Source organism: Gossypium hirsutum, chromosome D10 (genome assembly GCF_007990345.1).
Source record: "Gossypium hirsutum isolate 1008001.06 chromosome D10, Gossypium_hirsutum_v2.1, whole genome shotgun sequence".
Classification (NCBI taxonomy): domain Eukaryota; kingdom Viridiplantae; phylum Streptophyta; class Magnoliopsida; order Malvales; family Malvaceae; genus Gossypium; species Gossypium hirsutum.
The window spans coordinates 19,384,930-19,412,060 of NC_053446.1; the positions used below are offsets into that span (position 1 = coordinate 19,384,930).

At 34.0% G+C, this 27,131-nt stretch overlaps 1 protein-coding gene across 1 annotated transcript; it reads right to left on the reverse strand.

Annotated features, from left to right (window-relative positions):
* Window positions 1-21,015: 21,015 nt before the first annotated feature.
* Window positions 21,016-22,335, reverse strand: LOC107915379 (serine/threonine-protein phosphatase 7 long form homolog). The gene is made up of 4 exons (XM_016844541.1): window positions 22,085-22,335; window positions 21,914-21,995; window positions 21,637-21,822; window positions 21,016-21,231 (listed from the first exon to the last, which is right to left on the reverse strand). The coding sequence occupies exons 1-4, from the start codon at window positions 22,333-22,335 to the stop codon at window positions 21,016-21,018; spliced, it is 735 nt and encodes a 244-aa protein (XP_016700030.1).
* Between the last annotated feature and the right edge of the window lie 4,796 nt (window positions 22,336-27,131).

Consider the following 27,131-nt stretch of genomic DNA (forward strand, 5'->3'; position numbering starts at 1 on the left):
GTATCGATACCTTAGACCGAGTACTAATACTCGGGGTAAATTTATCAATACCTTGCGAAAGGTACCAATAGTTTTCAACGTTTGGGGATTTTGGTGAGAAACAGAATGCAAGTTTTGTATGGAGTTTTTATGTGGTATCGATACCATTTAAAGGAAATATCAATACATCTCCCTTAGTATCGATACCTACGTAACAATTTTGGGAAAATTTCTTAAGTGATTCCAATGCTTGATGTATGCCCATTTTATGTTTTTTTGATGTATGGTTAGCATGTGACATTAATAAGTGACAAGTTTAATTGACTTAAAACCTATATGAATACTAAATTGAAGATGCTTCCTTTAGAATGAACTTTTACTTGTTGTAATGACATGAGACGGTGGTGTGGCATCCCGTAATCGGGCCTGGCAATCAGGCCGAGTATAAGTTGTTATAATTTGAATTATGCTTGCGCTATAAAGAAGGAATTACACATGTTACTATAATAAGACTCTGTATGAGAAGGAGCAGTGACTTGAGGTTTTTCCCCTGAAAGAGGTCGACCATTCTAGGACTCTTTTGCATAGTAAGTTAATCAAGATCTTGCCACGACATTATTGCCAGTAAGGTTGATTCTGAGTAATTCCAACCTTCCACATATTCTCTGCCAAATTATCTTCACCTTAGCATTCTTAGTAGATTATTTGTTCATTTATATATTATTCACACAATAGTTCCCATATTTACATTTCTGTTATCGCCTTCGCCATAACAATTCCAGCTTTTTACCCATCATTGTATATTTACCTTAGATTTTGCCAGAACATTTCCTTTAATCATTTTACTATAGCATTAACTTGGCCCTATTAAGATAACTTGACCAATTTTGTGCCCTAATCCGATCCTCGTGGGAACGATACTCACTTACCTATTTATTACTTAAACCGATGAGTATACTTGCACAAAAATCGCACACCATTTTACACACGGCAAGTTTTTAGCGCCGTTGCTGGAGATCGACAATTTGGTGAAATTTGGTTTGGTTATTTTACTTAGTAGTTTTATTTACTTTACTTTAATTTAATTTTTCCATGTTTACCATCAATGCATGAGAAGAGGCATTGTTTCTAACACAGAATACCTTTTTTATCTAGAGATTGATAGAACTATGCGAAGAAAGATAAAATAATTGAGAAAAATGGCTGGAAATAAGAATGATCTCAAAGGCAATCCAAATGATCACAATGAGAATCCTCACATGGGTCGTGTGGTGGATGATTGAGACAGGCCAATCAAATAGCATGTTGTCTCGATGCTAGATGACTTGAATCCTAGAATAGTCAGACCAACTATACAAGCTCAGCAATTTGAGTTGAAATCGGTAATGTTCCAGATTTACAAATTGTAGGGTAATTTGGTGGTTTACCCATTGAAGACCCACGACTATATTTAAGACTTTTTCTAGAAGTTTGTGACTCATTCAAAAAACAAGGTGTTCCTGAAGATGCCTTGAGACTTAAGCTATTCCCGTATTCCTTAAGAGATCATGTCAAGTCATGGTTAAATGCTTTGCCTTCAAGAACAGTGGCATCATGGAATGACCTTTTGCCAGAGATCTTTGTTAAGGTATAATCCTCCCACTATGAATGCCAAGTTGGGAAATGATATTCCATCCTTTCGGCAATTTGAAGATGAAACGCTATATGAAGGGTGGGAATGATTTAAGGAGTTAATTAGGAAATGCCTGATGCATGAATTCCAGCACTGGACTCAAATGGAGATGTTTTACAATTGGCTAAATGCGCATACATGAATGGTAGTTGATGCCTCAGCAAATGGTACTTTCTTGGATAAGACATATAATGAAGCATACGAAATTTTGGAAAAAAATTGCCAACAATGATTACCAGTATCCGACTACACGAGTTGGGATGGGAAAGAGAGCTGCCAGTACCATCCAGCTCGATGCAATCACTTCATTGATGGCCCATGTATCTTCTCTAGACGAAACCTTCAAGTACTGTGTAGGAAATAAAAGCAGCTGAATCATCATTTGTTTATTGTGGTGAAAGTCACATGTTTGATGAATGTCCATCCAATCCAGTGTCAGTATCTTATATGAAGAACTCGAATCGAAATAGTAATCCATACTCTAATACCTATAATTCGGGATGGAGACAACATTCAAGTTTTAGTTGGAATAACCAAAGTGCATGAAAATTCAATACTATCGCAAGGCAGAATGTCAACAATGCACCGCCGGGATACGTTCAACCAATGCCCTGACAAAATAATCAGTATGGTCAAACGTCATCATCTAATTCTATGGAAGTTTGGTTAAAGGAGTATATGACCAAGAATGATGTTGTTATCTAGAGTCAGGCTGCATCCCTTCGAGCACTTAAGAATCAAGTGGGGTAGATAATCAATGCTTTGAACACAAGACTGTAGGGAGCATTACCCAACAACACAAAAAATTTGAGGACACAAGGCAAGGAGCAATGCAAGGCTATTACTCTCAAAAGTGGGACTCAGCTAGATGATGTTTTTCAAAATAGTGCGGTAGAAGAGGATGACTCAAGATATGACCATGTAAAGATCCTAGAGCCATTTGAAAAACATACTGCACTTGAAAAGGGTAAGCAGAAGAATGCTATGGCAGAACCAGATCAGGCTGCCAACAAAAATGCCACAGCAAAATAGTATCAGTAACTTGAAGGACTACCACCTCTACCATTTCCTCAGTGATTTCATAATTCTAGGGAAGATGCTCAGTTTAAAAAAATTTTAGATGTCTTGAAACAACACCATATCAACATACCACTAGTCGAAACATTAGAGAAAATGGCCAACTACGTAAAATTCATAAAGGACATACTATCGAAGAAATGCAGATTGGGAGAATTTGAGATTGTTTCTCTCACTGAAGGGTGCTCAGTAATGTTGATGAATAAGTTAACTCTGAAGTTAAAAGACCTAGGGAGTTTCACTATTCAATGTTCAATTGGAAATCACTATCTAGATAAGACATTATGTGATTTAGGGGTAAGTATAAATCTAATTTCTATGTCTATTTTTCGGAAGCTAGGAATTGGGAAGGTAAGACCTACTATAATGACATTGCAATTAACTGACAGATCTTATGCCTATCTGGAAGGTAAAATCGAAGACATATTGGTAAGGGTAGATAAATTTATCTTTCTCGTAGATTTTCTTATTTTAGAATGTACAACTAACCATGATGTTCCAATTATTCTTGGAAGACCATTTCTTGCTACTGGAAAGACTCTAATTGATGTACAAAAAGGTGAGCTAACTATGAGAGTAAATGATTAACCGGTCACTTTCAATGTGTTTAATGAGTTGAAGTGTGCAGATGAGAATGAGGAAGGCCACACGATTGATGTGATAGAAACAGTAGTAGATGAATTTGAAAAATTTTGCTATAGTAGTGTGAACAGCAAAGATTACTTGATGGAGTAAGGTGAAGAATTAAGATTTGAAGAGCTTGGAGAATTTAGGGAAGCTCAGCAGATAGTGGACAAGCCAGGGAATAAATTTGAGACTCTGGATTTATCTAAAAAATCTATTAAGCCTCCTAAACGTTCTGTAAAGGAATCATCTGTACTAGAGATAAAGCCTCTGGCACAACATCTAAAATATTCATACTTGGGGAATAACAGTACTTTTCCAGTTGTAACTTCTGCAAATTTAACACATGAGCAAGAGAACGGGTTGTTAGAAGTGTTATGACGATCTAAAAGGTCATTGGGATGGACCCTTGCTATTATAAAAGGAATTAGCCCAACATTGTGTATGAAAAAGATTTTGTTAAAAGATTGCCACATCAATTCTATTGAACAGTAGAGACAACTAATCCAATTATGAAAGAAGTTTTCAAAAGGAGATTATCAAGTGGCTTGACGCCGACGTTATTTATCCCATTTCTAACAGCTTGTGGGTAAGCCCTGCGTAATGCGTACCTAAGAAAAGAGGTGCCACAGTAGTAAGTAATGACAATGATAAGCTCATACCCACTCACATCATTACAAGATGGAAGGTGTGCATGGACTACCGCAAGCTTAACAAGGCAAAAAGGAACGTCAATTTCCCTTAACCGTTCATTGATCAGATGTTGGATACATTAACTGGTAAGGCTTTTTTATTATTTTCTAAATGGTTATTCCGGTTACAACCAGATTGCCATAGCATCAGAAGACAAAAGAAGACCACCTTCACCCATCCATTTGACACTTTTGCCTTTAGACAGATGTCGTTCGGGTTATGTAATGCCTCGACAACTTTCCAACTTTGCATGATGGTTATATTTTCAAACATGGTGGAGAATTTCCTTAAAGTTTTTATGGACGACTTTTCCGTGTTTAGGAATGATTTTAAGGATTGTTTAAAGAATTTAGATATGGTATTATGACATTTTGAATAAATATGTGATAAATATGTCTATGAATTATGATAAAGAGAATTATGATGTGATAAAATATGAACATGTTGTGATGACTGTTGTAATGGTAAATATAAGGGTATGATATTCATGCCATGTGATAGTGTGTATAATGTGCCAATAATATGATTATGAGGTTAATATGTACGGATAATCGGTAAGTAATATTTGATGAAATTATAGGTATTTTGGCCTTCTGACTTAATGAGACCGTTGGATATAGTTGGCATGCCATAGGATTGTAAGTACTCACCTATGTATGTTATGATATATGGGGCACTGAAGCCTAAGGATAGTGTTGGAGAGATAAGAGAATGTTAGTCGAGTTCCATTCATCGGGATATGCATGTGTGGTGTGTTGGAAAGCATTAGTTATATGCTTCATTTCCAGGATATGATTGACTCCACGAGTCTATGTGTGGTGTGATGGAGATCTGTGTATTCGATGAGTGGTGATAGATTCCACTTTATGTTTCATAATCTCAAGCGCCAAATTCTCTTACACTGTGACTAAATGTGATTTTATGTGATTATAGGTGCTTATATGTGATTAATACATGTTGGAATATATATAAGCCTAAACATTCATGTAAATAATGAGTAAAAGTATGCATGGAATATGAATAAATATGTGAATTATGGCACTTAGTTAATGAAGTTTTGGGAATATGATGTATGTTGTTTGGTTGATAGATGAAGACTTGTTCACGTAGCAGTTGTTCTAGGCATTCACTGAGCTTCGTAAGCTTACCTACTCCCTTTTATCCTTGATAGAGTGGTTGCATTCCCGGTGTAAGTAGTGTGGCCATTGAGGGATTGATCCAAGCCATTCTTTATTCATTATAGTAGGTGTTTTGCTTATTCTAGTTCTAGGAAATAAAAAGGCGATGTGGTAGACATTTATATTGGATTATTAAGACATATTTGGGATTATTTGCATATTATGTATGTTTGGAAGCATGTGGACTTGGATATGGTATTTGGACTATTAATTTAGACATTTTAATGCTTATGTGACTAAGTCAATGAAGCATGATGTTTAGGGAACAAGTTTGAATGGTTTAAATTCTCTTATATGCTAAATTTTTATAACCTAAAGTAGAGGTATCAATATTAGGGCTTTTTAAAATGATACCTCTATATTTTCGAAAGTGTAGGGTGTTAGAATACCAATTTGGCATCGATACCTTGGCTCGAGTAATGATACTCGGGGTGCTATTATCGATACCTTACGAAAGGTACCTATATTTTCTGATGTTTGGAAATTTGGTGAGAAACAAAATACTAGTTCGGTATAGATTTTCTAAGTGGTATTGATACCAGTTAAAAGAAATATCGATACCATAGAGGCGGTATCGATACCTATGTAACATTTTTGGGAAAACTTGATAAGTGGTCCTAATGCATGATTAATACCTATGTTATGCTATTTTATGAATTCTTGGCATGGTTTATAAACAAAAAGTGAATGTATGGTTTATAATTCATAATAATGCTAAGTTGTTATTAATCGAAAAAAAAGATGTATGAGAAATAACATGTCATTTTAGATGAACAAGTAGTAAGATAGTGGAGTGGCATCTCGATATTCAGCTTGGCGTCTAGGCCGGGTATGGGGTGTTAAATAACCCATGAAATAAGTATCTTTCCCTAAATAATTATTTTCTTGACCTCTTGAACCACCCAAATCCTAACCTTGCTTACTTTGAAAGTATTTGGAGTTTAAGTTTGAGGGGAGTCTAAAAGTAATATTAAGTGTATATTATAAGGCACTAAAAGATGAGTTACATACAAAAACTTGCTAAAAAAGGTACTTACGTATTTTTTTTTAAAAAAAAAAGGAGTACCAAAGAGTATATGAGCTAAAAATGGAAAAGAGTTGGTTATTTAGTGGGTAGTTGCAATTTTGAAGGCCAAGGTAAGCTAAGTTTAATGTTATTTGAACTTAAAATATCCATTTTTTCATACCTTAACCCTGTCCCCACTAAAACATTTACAAAAGACCTATTGGTTTAAAACCACTAAGCTGACTACATTAATGGAGAGGAAAGTATCAAACTCAACATATGAAGACGTGTTAAATTTAAAGAATGATGCTTATTTAAATAAGGGAAGTTAAAGTCTTTTATGGAATTGAACTTACTCTACTCATAAAATTAACTGTTCAAATCATGATTTGTTAGCTTCTAGATACACGAAGAAATATCAGGTGATATATTGAATACAAACTACATACTTGCAAAATTAATTTGAGAGGATAACCTTTTTTTTGCCGTTATGATTACTTGGACGAATTAAATTCTACAAATTATAACACGTTTTTAGCATTACTTGGGATAAGAAATGATATAATTTTAGGGGTGTATCAACTCTAAAATATTTATTTTAACACTCTTTTACTTGGGATAAGAAATGATATAATTTTAGGGGTGTATCAAGTCTAAAATATATATTTTAACACTCTTTTATATACATTTTATGTTAATTTCGAGTAAATAAATAACACTTTATATGGTTTTCACTTAATTTCATGATATTTTATTATTTTTATGGGAATGCGTTAAGTTTGTGAATTTTATGTTAAATACATGTAATTTTGTTACTTTTGAAGAATAATTGGGCTAAAGGAAGGAATGAAAGAATTTTTGTTGTATTTGGGTCTTAAACAGGTACAAGTTGATAATGTAGTCACATGGGCTTGAAAATGACGTTATTCTAGATTTAATTACATGGGGGTTAGTATTCTCCTTAATTGGAGGTTCAAAACTAGATCATAAATGTTCTTTACCTTGAAATAAGACTTAGAATATCCCCTACTAAAATTAGCAGTCCAAAACCGACCATCCATCTCCTAAATATAGCATATTTAACCTCCAATCTTCACCAAATAAAATTGAGCACCCTATTCTCCTTGAATCAAGCTTCAACCGTCCACTCCTCTACTAAAAATAGAAATCATAATCACTTCTCTTTTTCCACTCAAGGGTCGAATATACAAGAAAAAAAATGAGCAACCAGCTTGCCTAAAAATAGAAGTCAAATGGCCACCCACATTCCTCACATTAAGGGATGAAAGTCAAGGGAGGAAATCATGCATGCCCTCTCCTTAAATAAAGCAAAATATTCACCTACTGCCACCATTAAAGGGATGAAAACAAAAGGGGAGAAAATTAAGGAATCCCTTGCTAAAAATAGGAAGGAACATTGGGGCTAAGAAGGCTATAAAAAGGGACCTTCATTCATTCATTAAACACATCAATTAGCACATTAGTTTTCAGTGAAAAATTCCTTTGAGTGTTCTTACCTTTCTGATGGCTTGCTAAACACTTGGTTACCACAAAATAAGGTATATACTTGCCAAAAGTGAGAGTAGCTAGGAAGGATGACTTGAAGGCATTTAGATTATTTAGTACAAAGAAAATGAGGAGGGCCACCATGGGAAGCTGCAAGGAGCAGTCACAGATAACCCCCTGCAGTTTAACTATTTCATCTTCTTATCATAAAATGGTCATGGATAACCCTCGTCGGCTACTCTTTCTTCCTTTTCTCTTTATTGTTAATTATTGTTTTCTGTGTCGAAAGACAATATTGCATCTCATCTTTATATTTTCAATTTAATATAACATGATTTAATTTTGTTTATTCAAAATGAATATGAATCTTGATTTGAGTTAATCAATTTTTGTTTTTTGAATATTTTTTGTAAATGATTATTTCATTCATTTAGGTTTAATTCATGATTATACTTGTAAATGTACGGCCAACATTTGTGGCTTAATGAATTAATTTTTTTAATATGAGAACAGGTAATGGTTTATTGACAAAAAACCTAAATGGCGGATATCGTGTCATTATCGAAAGATGATTGATGTATGCATAAACTGTATAAATGCCTAAAAGGGTGATTTCTAGGTTAGTTTTAACATAGACATATGTGGAATAACTTAGGGACATAATAGGAATTCGAGAGAAGCCTATGCCTTAATTAAAATTAGGTTTAATGAATTGTCATATTGCAAGATGTGTTGTTTTATTCTGTAGGTATTTGACATCTGATTACATTTCTTACAGATTCAACTCTAAGCAATTATTCTTTGTTTTATTTTGTTTAATCAAACTATTTTATAATTAGCTTTAAAAATAATTTACAGAACAGTCCCTATGGAGATGATACTCTTTACTTACTACTTATTACTTGTACGACCATGTACACTTGTACGTAATCATGCGAAACAATAAGCCGCTAGGTTTCCTTCATAATATTTCTTTGGTGGTTGGATTTCGCACCTTTTCCTGTCATGAGCAAACTTATAATTAGTTACCTGAGATGGTGAGGGTACCTAAAGGTTGAATGCAGCCCCAAATAGATCCAAAACAACTTCAATCTTGCTAGAATCAGAATTTTATCGTGTTGTCTCGATCTCATGTGACTTTTCATCGGGGTTGTGACTCTTCGTCGGGATGAGACCTCTGTTCATCGCATCATTGCGATGTTGGGAATTTATTCGTTGGTACGTTGCTCCCTGTTTCAACTTTTGACTTCACCTTGCTCAACACACTCTGATTCGTTATGTTTTTAAAAGGCGAAGTCCCCTTTTCTGATCGAAACATGGCAAATTCATCAAACGTAACATCTCTAACAATAATTATTTTATCTGATTCTAATAACCACAACTTAAAACCTTTTGTATCAACATTGTATCCTAGAAAGATGCATTTAATGACGCTTGGTTCGAGCTTTCACTAGCTAACTTTAGCATAAGTAGGACAACATAAAATTCTAAGATTAGAATAATTTGGAGGATTACCTGGCCATATCTCCTCTAGAACTTTACCGTTCAATGCTCGATGAGGAGATCGATTTACCAAATAACTTGCCAGATTTATGACTTCAACCCAAATTTCCTTCCCTAAGCCTGCATTAGAGAGCATGCATCGAGCATTTTCCAACAAGGTTTTGTTCATTCTTTCGCCAAATCCATTCTACTGCGAAGTTTGAACAATGGTTCGATGTCTTTCAATTCCTTCCTATTTGCAGAAATCATTAAAATCTAGCAAAAAGAACTCAAGACCATTATGCGTTCTCAACCACTTCAAAGACTTTCCGATTTGTTTTTCTAACAGTGTCTTCAATTGTTTGAAGATTCCAAGACTTTGCTTTTCAATTTTCAGAAACAACCCCAAAATTTTCTAGAGTGATCATCAATGAAAGTTAGGAAATAATTATTACCTCCTTTTGAGATGTTAGAAGATGGACCCCATAAATTAGAATGAATACAATCTAAAGTCCCTTTTGTTTTTTGCATTGCTGACCGCCTCCAGATTTACCAATGTTTGAAGTAGAAATCCTGAACAAAATATGTTAAATAGGAGGTGTCCGCAAGTATAAGGGTTAGGTTGTAATATAGTTACAGCGAAGTAGGTGAGTACCCAAGGATTGTACCTAAGTAAGGTGAGTATCAAATTAATTTTAAGTACAAATAGAGCTAATTAGTAGTTTAAATAAATTATATTATAAATAAACATAATGAGAGAATTCTGGTATCTTTTATAAATAAAGAATAAAAGACTATAAGGGAAAAAACATTGAGAAATTTGATATGAAAGCTGAATCAAATCTTAGCATGGGTGATTAGCTCCCTTCAATAGTCATAAATAATTGTTGCTTTGGCTTTCATGTTCAATCAACTAGTCATTACCCTAGCAAGATCTCTCAATCTTCCACTAGAATAAGAAGTCAGCAAGAACTACTTATCTCTAGACCTCACAGTCCAGACCGATTCGAGTCTAAGGTGTTCACAGATAGGCCATACCAATTTTGGGTTAATTCCCTCCTAGATGACTTCCTAGGGTCGTTAAGTCTAGGGTTTTAGTTCTTCCTCTCCTAAACAGCTGATCTGTTAAGAAAACCTTACACAACAATCAATTAATCACACATCCACTCGCTAATCCCCCATTTCAGAATTAGTTCCCCACAGATGTAAAAAAACATAATGAACTTGATATCAAATATGAACATTAATAGTTAATTAAAAGACAAAGGTCTAAGGAAATCCTGACTTGTATTTAATTGAAGCAAGACATCCACACAAATTTGATTGAGTTCTAGAAATCAAATCTCTGAACAAATGCAAAACTAAAAATAACCTAAAGCCTAAGAAAAAGTGAAAAACTAAAACTGAGACTATGAAGAAAATTATACAATATGAAAAGTTGTCCATCACAAGTCTTAAATAAGCCTATTTATAAAGTTAGGGTTGTCATCGTCCTCAACCCTAGGCCAGTTGACACTCTCAAGTTTAATATTTTATTGTGCAGAATAACACACCCTGACTCATAAGTATTTCTTGTACAAGACTGATGTCGCGACACCCTAATGCTTATGTCGTGACTCAAACACAGTATGCTCGTAATCAGGGTAGCTTCAGGGGTGGGTCACGACATCTCTTGGTTGTGTCTCGACACTGAAGGCAGTCTTGGAATTATTGCTCTCTGCTCCCTATGTTCTGACATGAAACTCCCTGTGTTGCAACATAGTGACTAGTATTGAGTTGGTCTGCCCAGTAAATTCTCCTGTACACTCACAAAGTATATTAGCTCATCTTTAAGGCTGAATGCCTAAGGTCAATAAAAGACTCAAATTACACCTTTTATTGAATATGAATGAAACTAAGAAAACTTAATTAAAGCATAATAAAAGTTCTTGTATTTAAGCTCCTCAAGTGCGAAAACTAGTTTAATCTACTACACCGAGTTACGGCAGATCAAAATCCCCCACACTTAAGTCATTGCTTGTCCTCAAGCAACGCAAACAAAAACAATAATTAAAATACGACCCTTAAGAAAATATGGTACAAATGTTTGTTTTGGAGGACATGACTAGGCATTTCATACTTATAGATAATCTTGGCATGATATATAGCTGACTTAACACCTAAGTTTAGTATATTAAAAAGCATACAAACATTAAGGGTTTCAAATGTAGGGATTCATCAATAAGTTATACATGTAATTTGATTATCCTAGCAGAAGAAAAACAATCGTAAATGTAATTATTTAGTATGATGTCAACTCGTAAATAAGTCTACTTAGATCACATATGGCTTTTTGGCTTGTAACTTTTTGAGGCTTAAGACATGTATAAAAATAGTAAGCATCAAATAGTTTCAAGCATAAAAATAGTTTGGCACATGGTATTGTTCCCTATTCTCCTCCCCTAGCGGCTCTTACTAGCTCACTGCCTTATTTTTCCTTCTCTCACCTTCCTTGTTTCTCAATAGGAAATCATAGCATAATACAGAAACTAAGGCTAGCTCACGAGTTTGTGTGCACTAATTAACAAGTGTCTTTATTTTTGTTGAAAATTTTCACTTTTCTTTCTTCTTTTCTTCAATAGATTTTTCATTCACGAATGCTTTTACTCTCAAGAACTTTTTCTACTCATTTTTTATTTTATTTCTAAGATTTTCTTTTGTTGCACATATTAGCTAACCTATAATTACTCTACCATATTAATCTTTCCTATTTCACTCTATTTTTACAAAATTTTGTCGTAATGTATCTACTTAACTCTTAAAACGTATGGCCAGACGTCTATAGTCGTGTAGTTTAGGACCAAAGAAAAATGGTAAATACAAGTTAACGTGTTTTGGCTCGAATTTTGTGTGAAGGTTCACCAAGAAGTGTTTTCTGGCTCAACTATAGGTACTAAATATGAATAAATAGGGTTAGTTTTTTTGCTCTAGGTGTACACCAAACAATAACTTAGGTTATCCCTAGGTATCTCAATATTCACATTCCAACCAATCACAATTTCAACAATTTATCGTACATACTAGCATGCTCATTTCCCTATATTTTTTACATCATATGGTACATTCAATTGCGCAATGCCAATTTACAATGTAATATATAGAACTTAGTAGTTTAATAATAAAAAATTTAAAATCATCTATTATCATGTCAAATTTATAGTAAATAGAATAAACCTATATACATGCTCCTAACCAATCATTTGTATTTCTACAAGCTCAAGCATACAATTGAAAAAGGAAATTAAAATAAAAACATAAAAGTTGAAACAAATTTTCTATATTACCCCCACACACTTTAGAAAACATGTTGTCATCAATGTGTAGCCCTGAAAAGATAAAGAAAGAAGTTACCTAATTGATCATGATAGTTTCATGGTTGTTTGTAGATGCTTCCTCCTTCGATTATTGAAAGTTTGCAATGTTTGCATCTCTGTTGTGTGGGGATTTATACAAAAATTCATAAATATATAAATATTTGTCCAGTTCTAATATTTCGTCAATTACAATATCCTAAAAGAAATAAGTAACTTTCCTAACGTAAAGTAAAATAAACTTAAAAATTGTCCTAATGTGTGTGTATTTTATTATTCATCTCCCCCATGGAGTCCTCTTTTTCTCCTCTCTTCCTTTTGTTTTCTCTGTAAAATTACAAACTGCTATCAACTTCTTTGGAGGGTTCATCTCCTTATCCATCCGCTCTATACGTACTCTGACTTTTTGCACAACTCCATTATAAGGTACGAGAAGAAGGTTCCTTTTGCTTGATTTCTTACAAATGCAATCATATTTCGATATATCCAAGTACCAATACATATCTACTTCTTTTGCAATATCGCATAAACTAGAATGGCTTGTACTGGGCTAATATCAAAAAGGTTAGTTGTGGGCCAAATTCTTAAACATACAAAATTCATCCATATTTTTGCTCTTGGAGTCATTAATGCTTGGTTGAATGTCTTAGGTATTGTTGTGTCTATTTGATACTTCCATACTTTTTTGTCTTCCATCAGAAATCTCAAAACCTCCTCCATGTCCATATTTTTAAATTCTTTAAGATTTTTTTTCTATAGGTAATCTCGGTAATAGTACGAAGCATCATAAAATTGAAAATACTTCTTTCAGTTAACAGGATATTGACCCCTTTGACTTTGACACTTGTTTGTAGTTCATAATACGGTCTTGTCGCTTCTCTCTCTTTTAATGCAAGATTTAATTCCTGCACCACGGGTATTATTGTTGGTTCTTCAGGTGGCAAGCAGAAGTTAGTCTGTAACACCCCAAACTCGGCCTAGATGTTATGGTCGAATCTGGCGTGTCACATCGAAGTGTCTTTCGAAAATTGAACTCGTTGGTAAAAAAAAATTGTTTCTAAGTTTATAAAAAAATCCCTTTATTATTAATAGACAAATCAACTAGTCAAAATGTTTATCTTGTTATCTGATATTGTTTAAATAAGTTGGTCTAAAATCGTAGAAGCTTTTTAAATTCTACTGTTTAAATGTAATATCTCGAAAATTACTACTGTAATACCCCGAAAATTACTACAGTAAGAAAGTAGGTATCATTGATAGTAAAATAAGGAAATAAAGTGACAAAAAGGGAAATTTTGAGTTATGGCAACATTGAGAATTATATTATGATATATTAATTCAAGAAAGGATTAAATCGAAAAAGTGAGAAAAGTTTTGTTGCCCAAGAGTAAATACTCAAAAATTGAAGGATTAAAGTGTAAATTTGAAAATTTTGAAGGACCAGTAGTGTAAATATTTTAAGAGTGGAATAATCTAGAAACTAACGAAAATGGATGAATTAGGACCAAATTGAAAATGTGAAGAATTTTGAGGGACTAAATTATAATTTTACCAAATTAAGTGATGACTCAAGGATGGAATTTCAAAATATTATAAAGGACAGAATGGTCAAATAGAGAGAGAGAGAGAGAGAGAATTCTAGAAGGTAATGATGATGTTTGTGATATTTTTAATTGATTAATTAGATAAATGTTATTTAATTAATATTTTATTAAGATTTTTAGTATTATTTTATTATTAAATTATTAATATAAAAGGGAGGAAAGATGATGAAAATATCATCATCTTTCCATGCACCCAACGTTAGAAGAGAAGAGAAGAAAGAAAGTTTTGCTTTCTTTACAATTTGGTCCTTTCACCAAAAATTCACTATTTTCACCTAGAAATCAAAAGAATTTCCATAGCTTCCAAGAGAGAAAAATAATAAGGAGACAAAGGGGAGCTAGAATGTCAAGTTAGATTCAAGAAATAGAAGCTGGATGAGAGAGAAAATCAAGTTAAAATTGAAATCAATAGCACAAGGTAAGAACATCAAGATTTCAATATATTTTTAAGATTGTTATTGTTGAAAAAGCATTGAAATGATGTTATAGTAGAGTTTCCTTAAATAAATTCTTATGTTCTTGATATATTAGTGAAGGGAAATAAGTGAAAATGATGGGAAATATTATAGAGAAAGGGAATTAGGGAGTTATAAACTTAGTAATCAACATCTTGCACTAAAACAGTTTTGGACAGCAGCAGTAGTGTAACTTTGAAAAATCACCATAAACTGTGAAAATAGAATTAGAGGATAAAAAAATATGGAATTAAATCTTATTAAGTCTAGTTTCTCATAGAAGAAATGGTGTAAGTAATGGAATTTTAAATCATGAGATATAATAAATTTTTTGAGACAAGGTTAGAATGAATTCGGGTTCCCATATTCTGACTTTGGAAAATAATAAAAAATTGAATAAAAAAATTAGAGGCTTAAATTTATATTTTTAAAATTCTGAATGAGTCTATTTTTAAGAGAAATAAACGGTAACATCATCTGAATTCTATACGAGGAGATAATTAATTTTTAGTGAAGAAGGAAACTATCAGACAACAGAACATGGGTGAATTTAAAGAATAAAATCTACTTATTGGCTATACCAAAAATTTTGAAAATCTTATGGTAAGAAGATATGTGAGTCTAGTTTAATATGAATTTAGTGGATCTTAATTTGGAGTTCCGTAGCTCAAGATATAAATAATTTAGTGACTATGACTCAAGTGGACAGCTTTGAATGAACAAATAAATAAATAGTGAAATTATGGATAATGTTACATATAAGCATGCTATATACATTAAGGATGTGGAATGGAGAGAAGGAGGAAAATAAATAATTATTCAACTAGCATGAGTTCTCATTAAAAATGATCAATTTGCATGTTTTAGGTTCAAGGACTAAATTGAATAAAAGTATTATTTTAAGGGTAAATTGGTAAAGATGTCAAAAACTGACCAAATTGTAAAGAAAGCAAAACTTTCTTTCTTCTCTTCTCTTCTAACATTGGGTGCATGGAAAGGTGATAATTTTTTCATCATCTTTCCTCCCTTTTATATTAATCATTTAATATTAAAATAATACTAAAAATCTTAATAAAATATTAATTAAATAACATTTATCTAATTGATCAATTAAAACTATCACAAACATCATCATTACCTTCTAGAATTCTCTCTCTCTCTCTATTTAACCATTTTGCTCTTTATAATCTTTTGAAATTTCATCCTTGAGTCATCACTTAATTTTGTAAAATTGTAATTTAGTCCCTCAAAATTCTTCACATTTTCAATTTGGTCCTAATTCATCCATTTTCGTTAGTTTCTAGATTATTCCACTCTTAAAATATTTACACTACTGGTCCTTCAAAATTTTCATATTTACACTTTAAGCCCTCAAATTTTGAGTATTTACTCTTGGGCAACAAAACTTTTCTCACTTTTGCGATTTAATCCTTTCTTGAATTAATATGTCATAATATAATTCCCAATGTTGCCATAACTTAAGATTTCCCTTTTTGTCACTTTATTTCCTTATTTTATTATCAATGATACCTACTTTCTTACTGTAGTAATTTTTAGGGTATTACAACAGTAATTTTTAGGATATTACATTAAAGCTCGTGTCTTTGAAAACAATAATATTTTAAAATTCGTCTTCTCCTAACTAGCAGTTTAAAGTATGTAAGAAAAAGACCAATTAAAAAAAATAAAACCAACTCAAAGGCCTTATTACAAAAACAAAACCCAACTTCTAATTTAAATTATAATAAAAGTAAGCGTGAAAAACAACAGTCGTGGCCACCTCCGAGTCTCTCGCAGCATTGGATCGCCTAACGCTGAGGATTACTTGCACAGTTAAAAAGGTGAAGGTGAGTTTACGAAACTTAGCGTGTAATCACCTAACAATCAATATGTAATCATGCAGTATCAGTTTGGGCCTAAGCCCTATACAGTAATAGTACACTGTGGGTCTTAGCGCAAAATAGTAACAATGCTGGCTTAGCCCATTACACTAACCAGTACAGTGCAATAATGCAACTCATCCCAATCCAGCCAACACACCACTCCGTACCACTAACACACCATGTGGGGATAAAATCTACCCACCCAGCCATCACACCAATATCGCAACAAAGCTGCCAGTAATAGTATATGTGGGACAGCCACCAGTACAGTATACTTCCCCCATATCAGTATCCCAACCCCATGCAGTATGTCATGTCATAAATCATATGTGAATGCAGAACGTCATTCTCAGTAATAGTCATATATATATCATAGAACAAATTAACCATACATATCATAATACTATAACGATCATATGGTCTCTTAGGGTTATAACAGTCATTTTACCCTATGAGGGTATTTAAATCATTTTACCCTTCAGGGGTATTTTGGTCATTTTATCCTCCAGGGGTATTTCAATCATTTTACCCTTCAAGGGTATTTTGGTCATTTTACCCTTCGAGGGTATTTCAGTCATTTTACTCTTTGAGGGTATTTTAGTTATTTGCCCACGAATCGCAAGTTGGGTGATTACACACCTGATCGTGAAACTCACCAAGATCGACGAACACTAAAACCTACATTCACATAAGGTTTTCCGTTAGTCGTTAAACAATAGGGTTAAACTCCCTATTTATAAGGTTTTATACTAAAATATTATAAAAAAAATTAAAAATAACCAAAATATTATATTTTTTATTTACCAAAATATACCGAAAAAAATAAAAAAATAAAAAAAAAACTGCAGTCGATTTGACAATACCCTTGAGGAGGGTATCTGATTGGCGGCACCAAAGGTGCCTAACTGATAGGCGACACCAAAGGTGCCATTCCCATGGGTGGCACCGATGGTCCCATTCCCATTGGCGGCACTAGTCGTGTTATTTAACATCAGCTCTGTCCAGCTGAAACAGAAAAATAAGAAGAAAAAGAAGAGAAAGAAGAGTTGGTGCGAAAAAAGAGAGAAAAAGAGAGAAAGAGAAGAGAAAAAAAGTATTTTTTTAAAAATAATTGATTATCTTGTTGTTATTTTTTGTATAATTTTTATTATTTTTTTGTTTTAGTTTAGTTATTAAAATTAATAAAACTCAAATTGATAGTTTTAGTTAGTATTATTATTATTATTATTAATTTTTAGGGTTTAGATGTTATTTAGTATTTTTGTTAGTAAAAAGCTAGTATTATTATTATGGTTAGTTAGTATAATTTTGAGTATAAAATTATTAATATTAATATTATTATGGTTTTCATGTACAAAATTGCATATTGAAACATTAATTTTTTTATTTAAGTAATTTATTACCGTTCGAGATTTTATTTGAGATTTTGTTTATTTTTTGACAGATTAAATATTGAAGATGGATGCTAAGTTTTTTGTATGTGTTTATTTCGATGGAGTGATCTTGACAACAAGTGTTGGATGTGTATTTGAATGTCGGCAACAAATAGCAATGAGATTTAATAGAAATGTCTTGTTCGATAAAATGAAGGCAATGATTAATGTAAAAATTCTTAGACGTTGTGGGAAAAGGATATCAAAAATTTTCTACAAGTTTCCAGTTTCGACAAATCTGGTGAAATTCGTCAAAATGGAACTTGTAGATGACGAAGACGTGGAGACAATGGTCGATCTCTACTGTGGGAATAGGAGTGACAAGAATGCCCCGATTCACTTATTTGTTGAGTTAGCCGATATGGAGCAAAATGAAGATGTCAATGCATCAGATGAAGAACACGGAGCTCAAGAACCGTGGATGGTGGCTCCAATATCATATGTTGATAGTGAATCGACTATGGGTGGGATTGGTATCAACTTGAATATTACACCCGATGTTGATATGGTTGGTGGTGAAGAAGAAGGTTGTGGCGATCATTGGGATGAAGTGGTCGATAGTGACGGTGATCCCGATGTGGACGATGTACCTGATGATATTGACGATGAAGATGTCAACAACGATGAAGACATTAACGCTTCTTTGGTCGGGGAGCAGATGCGGCGTGTTTTGATACACAATAATCCTGGGCCACACATGTCGCTCATAGACCCCGACGCAGCGTATGTAGCTAAGTTCCCGGAGTACCCTGAAATAGTTCATCATCACGGGCTGGCCGTAACATCTGATGATGAGGAGTTATTCATAGGCCAAAGATTCAACTGTAAAGAAGAGTGCGTATATGCCATTAAACGGTACAACATGAACGTATCAGTGGATTATAAAGTTGCAATGTCTACTCCGACAATATATGTTGGGGAGTGTTGGAAGGCAGCGGAAGGCTGTAATTGGCGGGTACGAGCTGCATTCATTAAAATTTCTCAGATGTGGGAGATACGAAAATTTGTTGGTCCTCATACATGCACATCAACACGTATGACAGAAGATCATGAAAAACTTGATTCGAAAACTATCTGTACGTCTATCATGCCAATGGTGAAGGACATGCCGACCATTAAAGTTTCGGTACTGATTGCTGAAATGCAAGCACGATTCTAGTATCGAGTCTCATATCAGAAGGCATGGATAGGTAAACAGATGGCAATGGAGCAACTGTATGGGGATTACGATTCATCGTATAACGAGCTTCAAGGTTGGATACCTGATATACAGGAGTACGTACCGGGGACTGTGATTGAGTTACAGACAAGGCCATATTACGGCCCGAACGACCAGTTACAGCCGACAAAGAGGATTTTCCATCGGATGTTCTGGACGTTTGATCCATGTGTGCGGGCATTTCCCCATTGCAAGCCATTCGTGCAGGTGGATGAGACCTGGCTATATGGAAAATATACACAAATCCTACTTCTTGTGGTTGCTCAAGATCGAAACAGAAACGTGCTCCTGATAGCATTTGCTATCGTAGATAAAGAGAACATAGAGTCTTGGGAATTCTTCCTCACAAACCTGCGGAGGTATTGTATTAGCAACGATAACATTTGCATCATCTCTGATAGAGGGAAAGGTTTAATTGCAGCAATTAAGTGCTCTGGTGTGCCGTGGAGATCCGTTTACTGCATCCGTCACATTGTGGCTAACTTCCACAAAGATTATAAGAATGCAGACTGGAAGAGACAAGTCATGGCAATGGGTAAATGATAACATTATATTTTCAATATAAGTTGTAATGTTTTATGTTATCGAGTTTCTAGAACTTATTTTTTCTTAATACGTATGCAGCGTACGAGTTAGAGCCACTTATTTTCTGGGAAAGAATGATCCGACTTGAGAGTGACATGGAGGGGCAGACAAACATATCTTTCCGTCAATGGTTGGGCACAATGGAGCCGTGGCAATGGGCTCAAAGTTTTGACGAGGGCTTTCGTTATGGACGGATGACCACAAACTTAGTCGAGGGGATCAACGCTGTATTGTTGAAAACACGTCATCTTCCGATTGCATCTGTCTTTTCTGCTACTTTCTACAGGCTGGCTACCTTGATGCCAAGAATGGGTCAGCAACAAGTCAACTAGATTGAGGTCGGACACGTGTTTGTTGAACATGTCAGGAATGAAATGGTTGCAAACCGTCGGTTGGCAAGGTCAATGAATGTAGAAATATATTCACGAAGACTGGAAACGTTTCGAGTTACTAAGATCATCAGTCGTCGAACTGGTATACCAACTAGGTCCTATGGAGTTGATCTCCGGAACAGATGGTGCGAGTGCAGGAGGTTCGACACAAGTCATTATCCATGTGCGCATGTCGTGGCAGCGTGTGCTAATGTCAACCTTAATGTTGAACAATATGTCAATGATGTGTACACGTTTGAGTGCACATTGCGTGTCTGGGAAAATGAGTTCCCCGTCTTGCCTGAACTATCTACGTGGGAGGTGCCTCCAATGACTTTCGAGCTTCTCCCAGACATAGGGCTACGGAGGAATCCAAGAGGTCGTCCACAATCAAGTAGAATCCGTAATGAAATGGACATTAGGGAGAAATCCGACGGTAAGCGTTGTGGATTATGTGGGTTAAGTGGTCATAGTCGGAATAAATGCCCTCATCGGAACTTTCATGTTGGACAGTCTTCCGGATCGGGTCGGAATTGACCTAATGATGTAAAATTTTTATGTATAGTGTTATAAAAAATATAATTCATTTGAAATAATTTTTATTATTCAGCTTATGCTTAAATTGTATCCAAATTAAGTTATAAAATACCATGTGTACATTTGGAAATATTAAAATTATATCGAAAATGGAGACATTTATAATTGGATTCAGCTTTAATATAATGCAAAAATAGAATAATTAAATTTATTCAAAAAACTTCAGAAGTAAGAAAAGATTAAATTAGAAATATTAAATTTATACAAAAAGAATACAAACTTCGTAATGTACAAAAAGTGCATTAAACCCCTAAAATTGATGGTTCGTTGGTGTGGTCCTATGGGTATACCTATTCCGAGATCAATGATCACGTTCTGGGCGACGACCAACATCATCATTTGGCGCAGGTGGGGGTGTGGCAAATGGGGACAAAAAATCCTGTGGCTCGTTCGGAACTGACGAACTTGAACCGGAAGGAGTCCCATGATGGTGCGGATACGGGTCGGACGGGCCGTGCATGCCATACTGCGGAATGGTAGGATCCAAAGAGTTCAAACTCGTAGGCGTATTCGCCCCCTGAGAAGCTCAGAAAATAGTCACCGCCAGCCAAATCCGGACGATAGCTATGTGAATCCACATGTGACTGTGATTGTTCGGGATTTGGCTGGGGCTCCTACTCAGGGTCTGGTGGTTTCGGAGAATAATATGCCATAAGATCCGAATCCATCGGGGCCGCTGCATTCGATCCCCCAGGTTGCTGCACGTGCGAAGGGACTACAGTCGACTGGCCTCCAAGTATATATGGCTTCCCGCAACTATAGTACCATTGTATGTACTCTAATGATGGTTGCGGGTCGGTAGCCATAACCATCTGAGGTCTTCGACGCAATCGATCGTTCCACAGCGCCACAAATTTTCGGTGCTTAATTCCCCAATCCAACATCGATTTCCTCTCTTAGTCATGTCGTGAACTTCCCCCACCTCGCATGGCGGATCCGGGATAGGTTGGATGCAGCCAAACTGCCGTAGCACCCGATCTCCGTGATACCACTCAACCATGTTGAAAATGATAATTGGTGCGTTAGTGCACCATATGTGGGAATGAACGTATGCGGACGAGGGTACCGCATCTGTAATTTCCGGCCTATGGTATGGCATCCATATAAACTGCATGATTAATAACATTGTTATAATTAGCCATAACGTGTGAGTAAGATATAGAAAGTAAGATGTCATGAATATTAGAATAGCAGCTTACCTCTTTCCGGGTATACTGTTCGATCATGAGTCGGTATATTGGGACAGTGTGTGACTTCCTGATACCCGAACGAACACTCCACCTACAAAAAACAAATATAGGGTTTAGGGTTGGTAACATTAGTCAATATATTATGACTACAAAAAATGGGCACAATTTATATTTTATCACCTGTTCACCAGTGGATAAACATACGGGTGGTGACTAACCGATGCCAAAAATGGCATCCGATAGAGCACCCAAGACTGCAGCAGTGTGAGGCATCCGCCCATGTCTACAACATCCGAGTTTGTCACCCAACAAAGCTCCCGGTACAACACTGCCAGAACGGCGGAGCCCCAACTATACGAGCTAACACTGGACAAATCAGCTAACAGGGGCAAGTACATCAAATGCAGCTTGTTGTTGTTTGCATCGGGCATGATTACTCCCCCTATGATATGCATGATGTACGCTCGAGCAGCGCACATCAACTCACCTTCAGTGGCGATCGCGGATAATTGTCCAAATTTGGCTTTCAGCCATGTAAAAAATTCGACTCTTCGTGTGTTTTATTACTTTAAAAAATATCATAATTTCTAATTTTATAAATTTATTAATTTAGTGTGTTTTTAAAATTAATTTAGTGTAAAAAAAACCATTATTCCCGCCATTTGCTCGTATTATTTTCACAAATTTTATTACTTTCAATAACATAATTTTATTTTCGTATTTTATTATTTTATATTATTTCAATACATTTTGTTTCAAATATTCGTATTAATTATTTCTGAATTTTTAAAAAATTTTGTAAAACACTCTTACCTCGGCCTTTTTTCGTATTTTTTTCTCCGCATTTAATTACTTTAAAAAATATCATAATTTCTAATTTTATAAATTTATTAATTTAGTGTGTTTTTAAAATTAATTTAGTGTAAAAAAACCCTTATTCCCGCCATTTGCTCGTATTATTTTCTCGAATTTTATTACTTTCAATAAAATAATTTTATTTTCGTATTGTTTTATTTTATATTATTTCAATACATTTTGTTTCAAATATTTTTTAATTATTTCTGAATTTTTAAAAAATTTTGTAAAACACTCTTACCTCGGCCATTTTTTCGTATTTTTTTCTCCTCATTTTATTACTTTAAAAATTATCATAATTTCTAATTTTATAAATTTATTAATTTAGTGTGTTTTTTAAATTAATTTAGTGTAAAAAAACTCTTATTCCCGCCATTTGCTCGTATTATGTTCGTGAATTTTATTACTTTAATAAAATAATTTTATTTGCGTATTTTATTATTTTATATTATTTCAGTACATTTTGTTTCAAATATTTGTATTAATTATTTCTGAATTTTTTAAAAATTTTGTAAAACACTCTTACCTCGGCCATTTCTTCGTATTTTTTTCTCCTCATTTTATTACTTTAAAAAATATCATAATTTCTAATTTTATAAATTTATTAATTTAGTGTATTTTTAAAATTAATTTAGTGTAAAAAAACCCTTATTCCCGCCATTTGCTCGTATTATTTTCGTGAATTTTATTACTTTCAATAAAATAATTTTATTTTTGTATTTTACTATTTTATAGTATTTCAATACATTTTGTTTCAAATATTTGTATTAATTATTTCTGAATTTTTAAAAAATTTGTAAAACACTCTTACCTCGGCCATTTCTTCGTATTTTTTTCTCCGCATTTTATTACTTTAAAAAATTTCATAATTTCTAATTTTATATTTTTACTTTATTTCAGTGCATTATGTTTGAAATTTATTAAATATACCATTTTTTCAGATTTTATTGCTTTCCGTGAATATACAATTTCCCTTTTTTTCTTTTCGTATTTTATGTTTTCTTACACATATTTTTTTATCATTTTATTTTTAATGCTATTTTTCTAATAAACTAATTACAACATTCTAAATAAATTTCATAAAAAAATTCCTAATCAACATACAATGTACATAACATGAATTTTTTCATAAATTTTGTCATGCTAAATTCATAAAATTTATATGCTAAATAACATAATAGAACACGTATAATGTACACAACATAAATTTTTTACACACAAATATTACAAAAAATTAAAATTAATAATAAAAAATTACCTTTTTCTTTCTTTCTTTTTCCTTCCTCCCCTCTTCTTCTTTTTTTTTTCTCTTCTCCTTTCCTTTTCTTTCCTTCATTTTCTTTCTTTTTTCTTCTTCTCATTTCCTTTTCTTTCCTTCTTTTTCTCTCTTTCTTTCTTCTTCTTTCCCTCTCCTTCTCTTCCCCCCACCCACCAGCCAAATGGTCCCCATTATAAGGGCAATGCCGCCCATGGGAATGGCACCTTTGGTGCTGCCTATCAATGGCCTGTCAAATCGGCTGCAGCTTTTTTTTTTCTATTTTCTATTTTTTTATTTTTTTGGTATATTTTGGTAAATAAAAAATATATAATATTTTGGTTATTTTTAATTTTTTTATAATATTTTAGTAAAAAACCCCTATTTATACCCTTAACAAACACTGAAAATAAAGCCTGTCTTGATTAGTCAAAAGTGACTTAACCCACCTTTACTACCGACGAAAGTAGACTTCAATCTTTTTAACGGATATCTGTAATACAAACGAACTTCATTAAATAGTATTGTTTAATCATGTGGTTGAAATCCACACATGATCATTTATAGAACCATAGGAACATTCGACCTACACTTAAGAGAAAGACTAGCCTACTTACCTTGATCAAAGAATGAGAGAGTGGTTTGACGACTTTAATATCACTTACACTCTACCCTTCCTCGAGGTAAACCCTGAAACTGCAACAAGCAGCACATTGTGAGGAAAGCAACAGCAATCGATAATCAAAGATTACGAAGGAAGGTATTAGGTTTTAGGAAAAAGAGAAAGAAGAGAACAGAGTGAAGAGCATAACACTTTACCGGTAGTCAACAACACTTGTAGCACTGGAATGAAGAGGAGAAGAAGAGAAAAGAAGAGAAGAGACGAGAAAAGAAGAGAAAAGAAAAGAGAGGGTTCGGCAACAAGAGAAGAGGGGAGAGTAGAAAAGAAAGTGGACAACCCGAGAGATACCTCTCAAAGTTGCTAAATTCGGCAGAGAGAAACAAAAATAACCCCAAAACCGATACTTTAATGCCTAAAGACCAATTTCTAGTAGATGCTACCCCAAAAAGTCCCTCCAAAAGCTGAAAATGAAACGTTTTTCCCCCCTTAGCCGAATACTGAAAGGTAAAGTCCCCCAAACGGTACAACACCTCCCCCTAATCAAATTTATTGGTTTCTCCTAATATCTCTCGCCTTATCCCTCATTGATTTACTCCACCAAATTCTACTCAACTTTCTCTATGACCAATTCAAACTCCATTTAGTAGTATTTTAGTCCAACTCCACCACTTACCCAGCTCAACCAGCAAAATAAATACTCCATTGCACAACACAGGGCTTGAACCTCAAACCTCACAGTTACACAACACGCCACCTTGCCACTAGACCATAAGCTTTTTTTGTGTCATAAAACAAACACTATTAATTATAAGGCCTATATACCAATGTCCAGACTCATTGAAGAGTAAAACTAAAAATTCTTCCAAGGCCAAGACTTGAACCCAAGCTTCTCTAACACTCCCATACACATCCAAATCACTTAGCCATTAAAGCAAACAAGCAATTTGTGTCAAAACATGCAAAAATTAAAAACTTAAAATTTTGGGGCATTACATAGTCCATTCTTTTTCTGTTGTAATTTCTCATACTCCTTTACAATTTCTCATTAATGGTTCAAATCCTTGTTCTGGGATGAATGTGTATGGTTACAACTATTGTAGATATTTTTCTATATTTGTTTCTTGAAATTCAATAGATTGATTCATAATGTTATATAAAAACTTATTCGAACCTGAATGTTGTTGTGGTATTGCTTTCCGAGATTATGGTGCTTCTTTGATTATCAATAGAGAGATCTTATTTTCTACACAATGTTTATGGATGACAAAAAGATCTGAATGGTTTATTTATTTTAGAGGAAGATAGTGATACATTTAAGAGTTATATTTGTGTTATGTAGTTTATTTCTGATCAATAAGGAGTTAGAGAATTCTAAATCTATTAAAATTCAAATACAAATTTCATATGTTAGTTAAAAAGTCAAATGGCTTCTTACTCAAGGGTGTCACGACATCTTCTATGAATGTCATGACGTCGAAGGCAGTTTACATGTGCTAAACTTTGTACAGTTTCGGGACATCCAGGGCTAGTGTTGAAACATTGAGGCCAGTTTCTGATTTCCTCTTTCTCTGCATTAGGATCTTCTGTTGTCTCATTTTCTTAATTTATTTCCCATTTACTTTCTAATATACCCTTGTTCCTACTTTGGCTCCATAAAACTTTTCTTTGTAAGGCTTGAGTGTCAATTATTTTCTTTGTTGTCCCCAAAAAATAACGTTTTACTCTCTATCCATTTACTAAAAAAAATTTTCTTCCATTTCCAATCAGTTCTATTGCCCTATGAGGTGTTACCTGATTTATAGTGTATGGGCCAGTCCATCTGGATTTCAACTTACCAGGGAATAATTTTAATCTTGAATTAAACAACAACACTTTTTTCTTGAGGCAAAATTTCACATTTTTGTATTTTTGTGTCAAGCCTGAGTCTGCTCGTCTCTGTGTATAACTTTTTATTTTCGTAAGCCATAAAAAGAAATTCTTCTAATTCTTGTAATTGAAATAATCTTTCTTTCTTGGCTAACTCTTGATCTACGTTTAATTATTTGATTGCCTAGTATGTTTTCTTTTCTAATTAAATCGGCAAGTGACAATTTTTCCTATAAACTAATTTGTAATGAAACGTTCCTAACGATGTATTGTATGTTGTTCTGGAGGTCCATACCGCGTCGTCTAGTCTCACTGCCCAACCTTTCCTACTTGGATTTATTTTTTTTTTCAATAATTTACTTGATCTCCCGGTTGGACACCTCTACTTGGTCGTTAGCTTGTGGATGGTATGTTGTTGTCATCTGATGTCTCACACTATACTTTGCTAGAGTAGCTTTAAACTGCTTACTATAAAAATGAGATCCTTCATCACTTACCAACAAACAAGGTGTTCCAAATCTAGCAAAGATGATTTTTTTCTGAACAGTCGAACTACTACTTTTGTATCACTAGTGGGTAATGCCACTCATTCGACCCATTTGGAAACATAATCGATGGTTAATAGGATG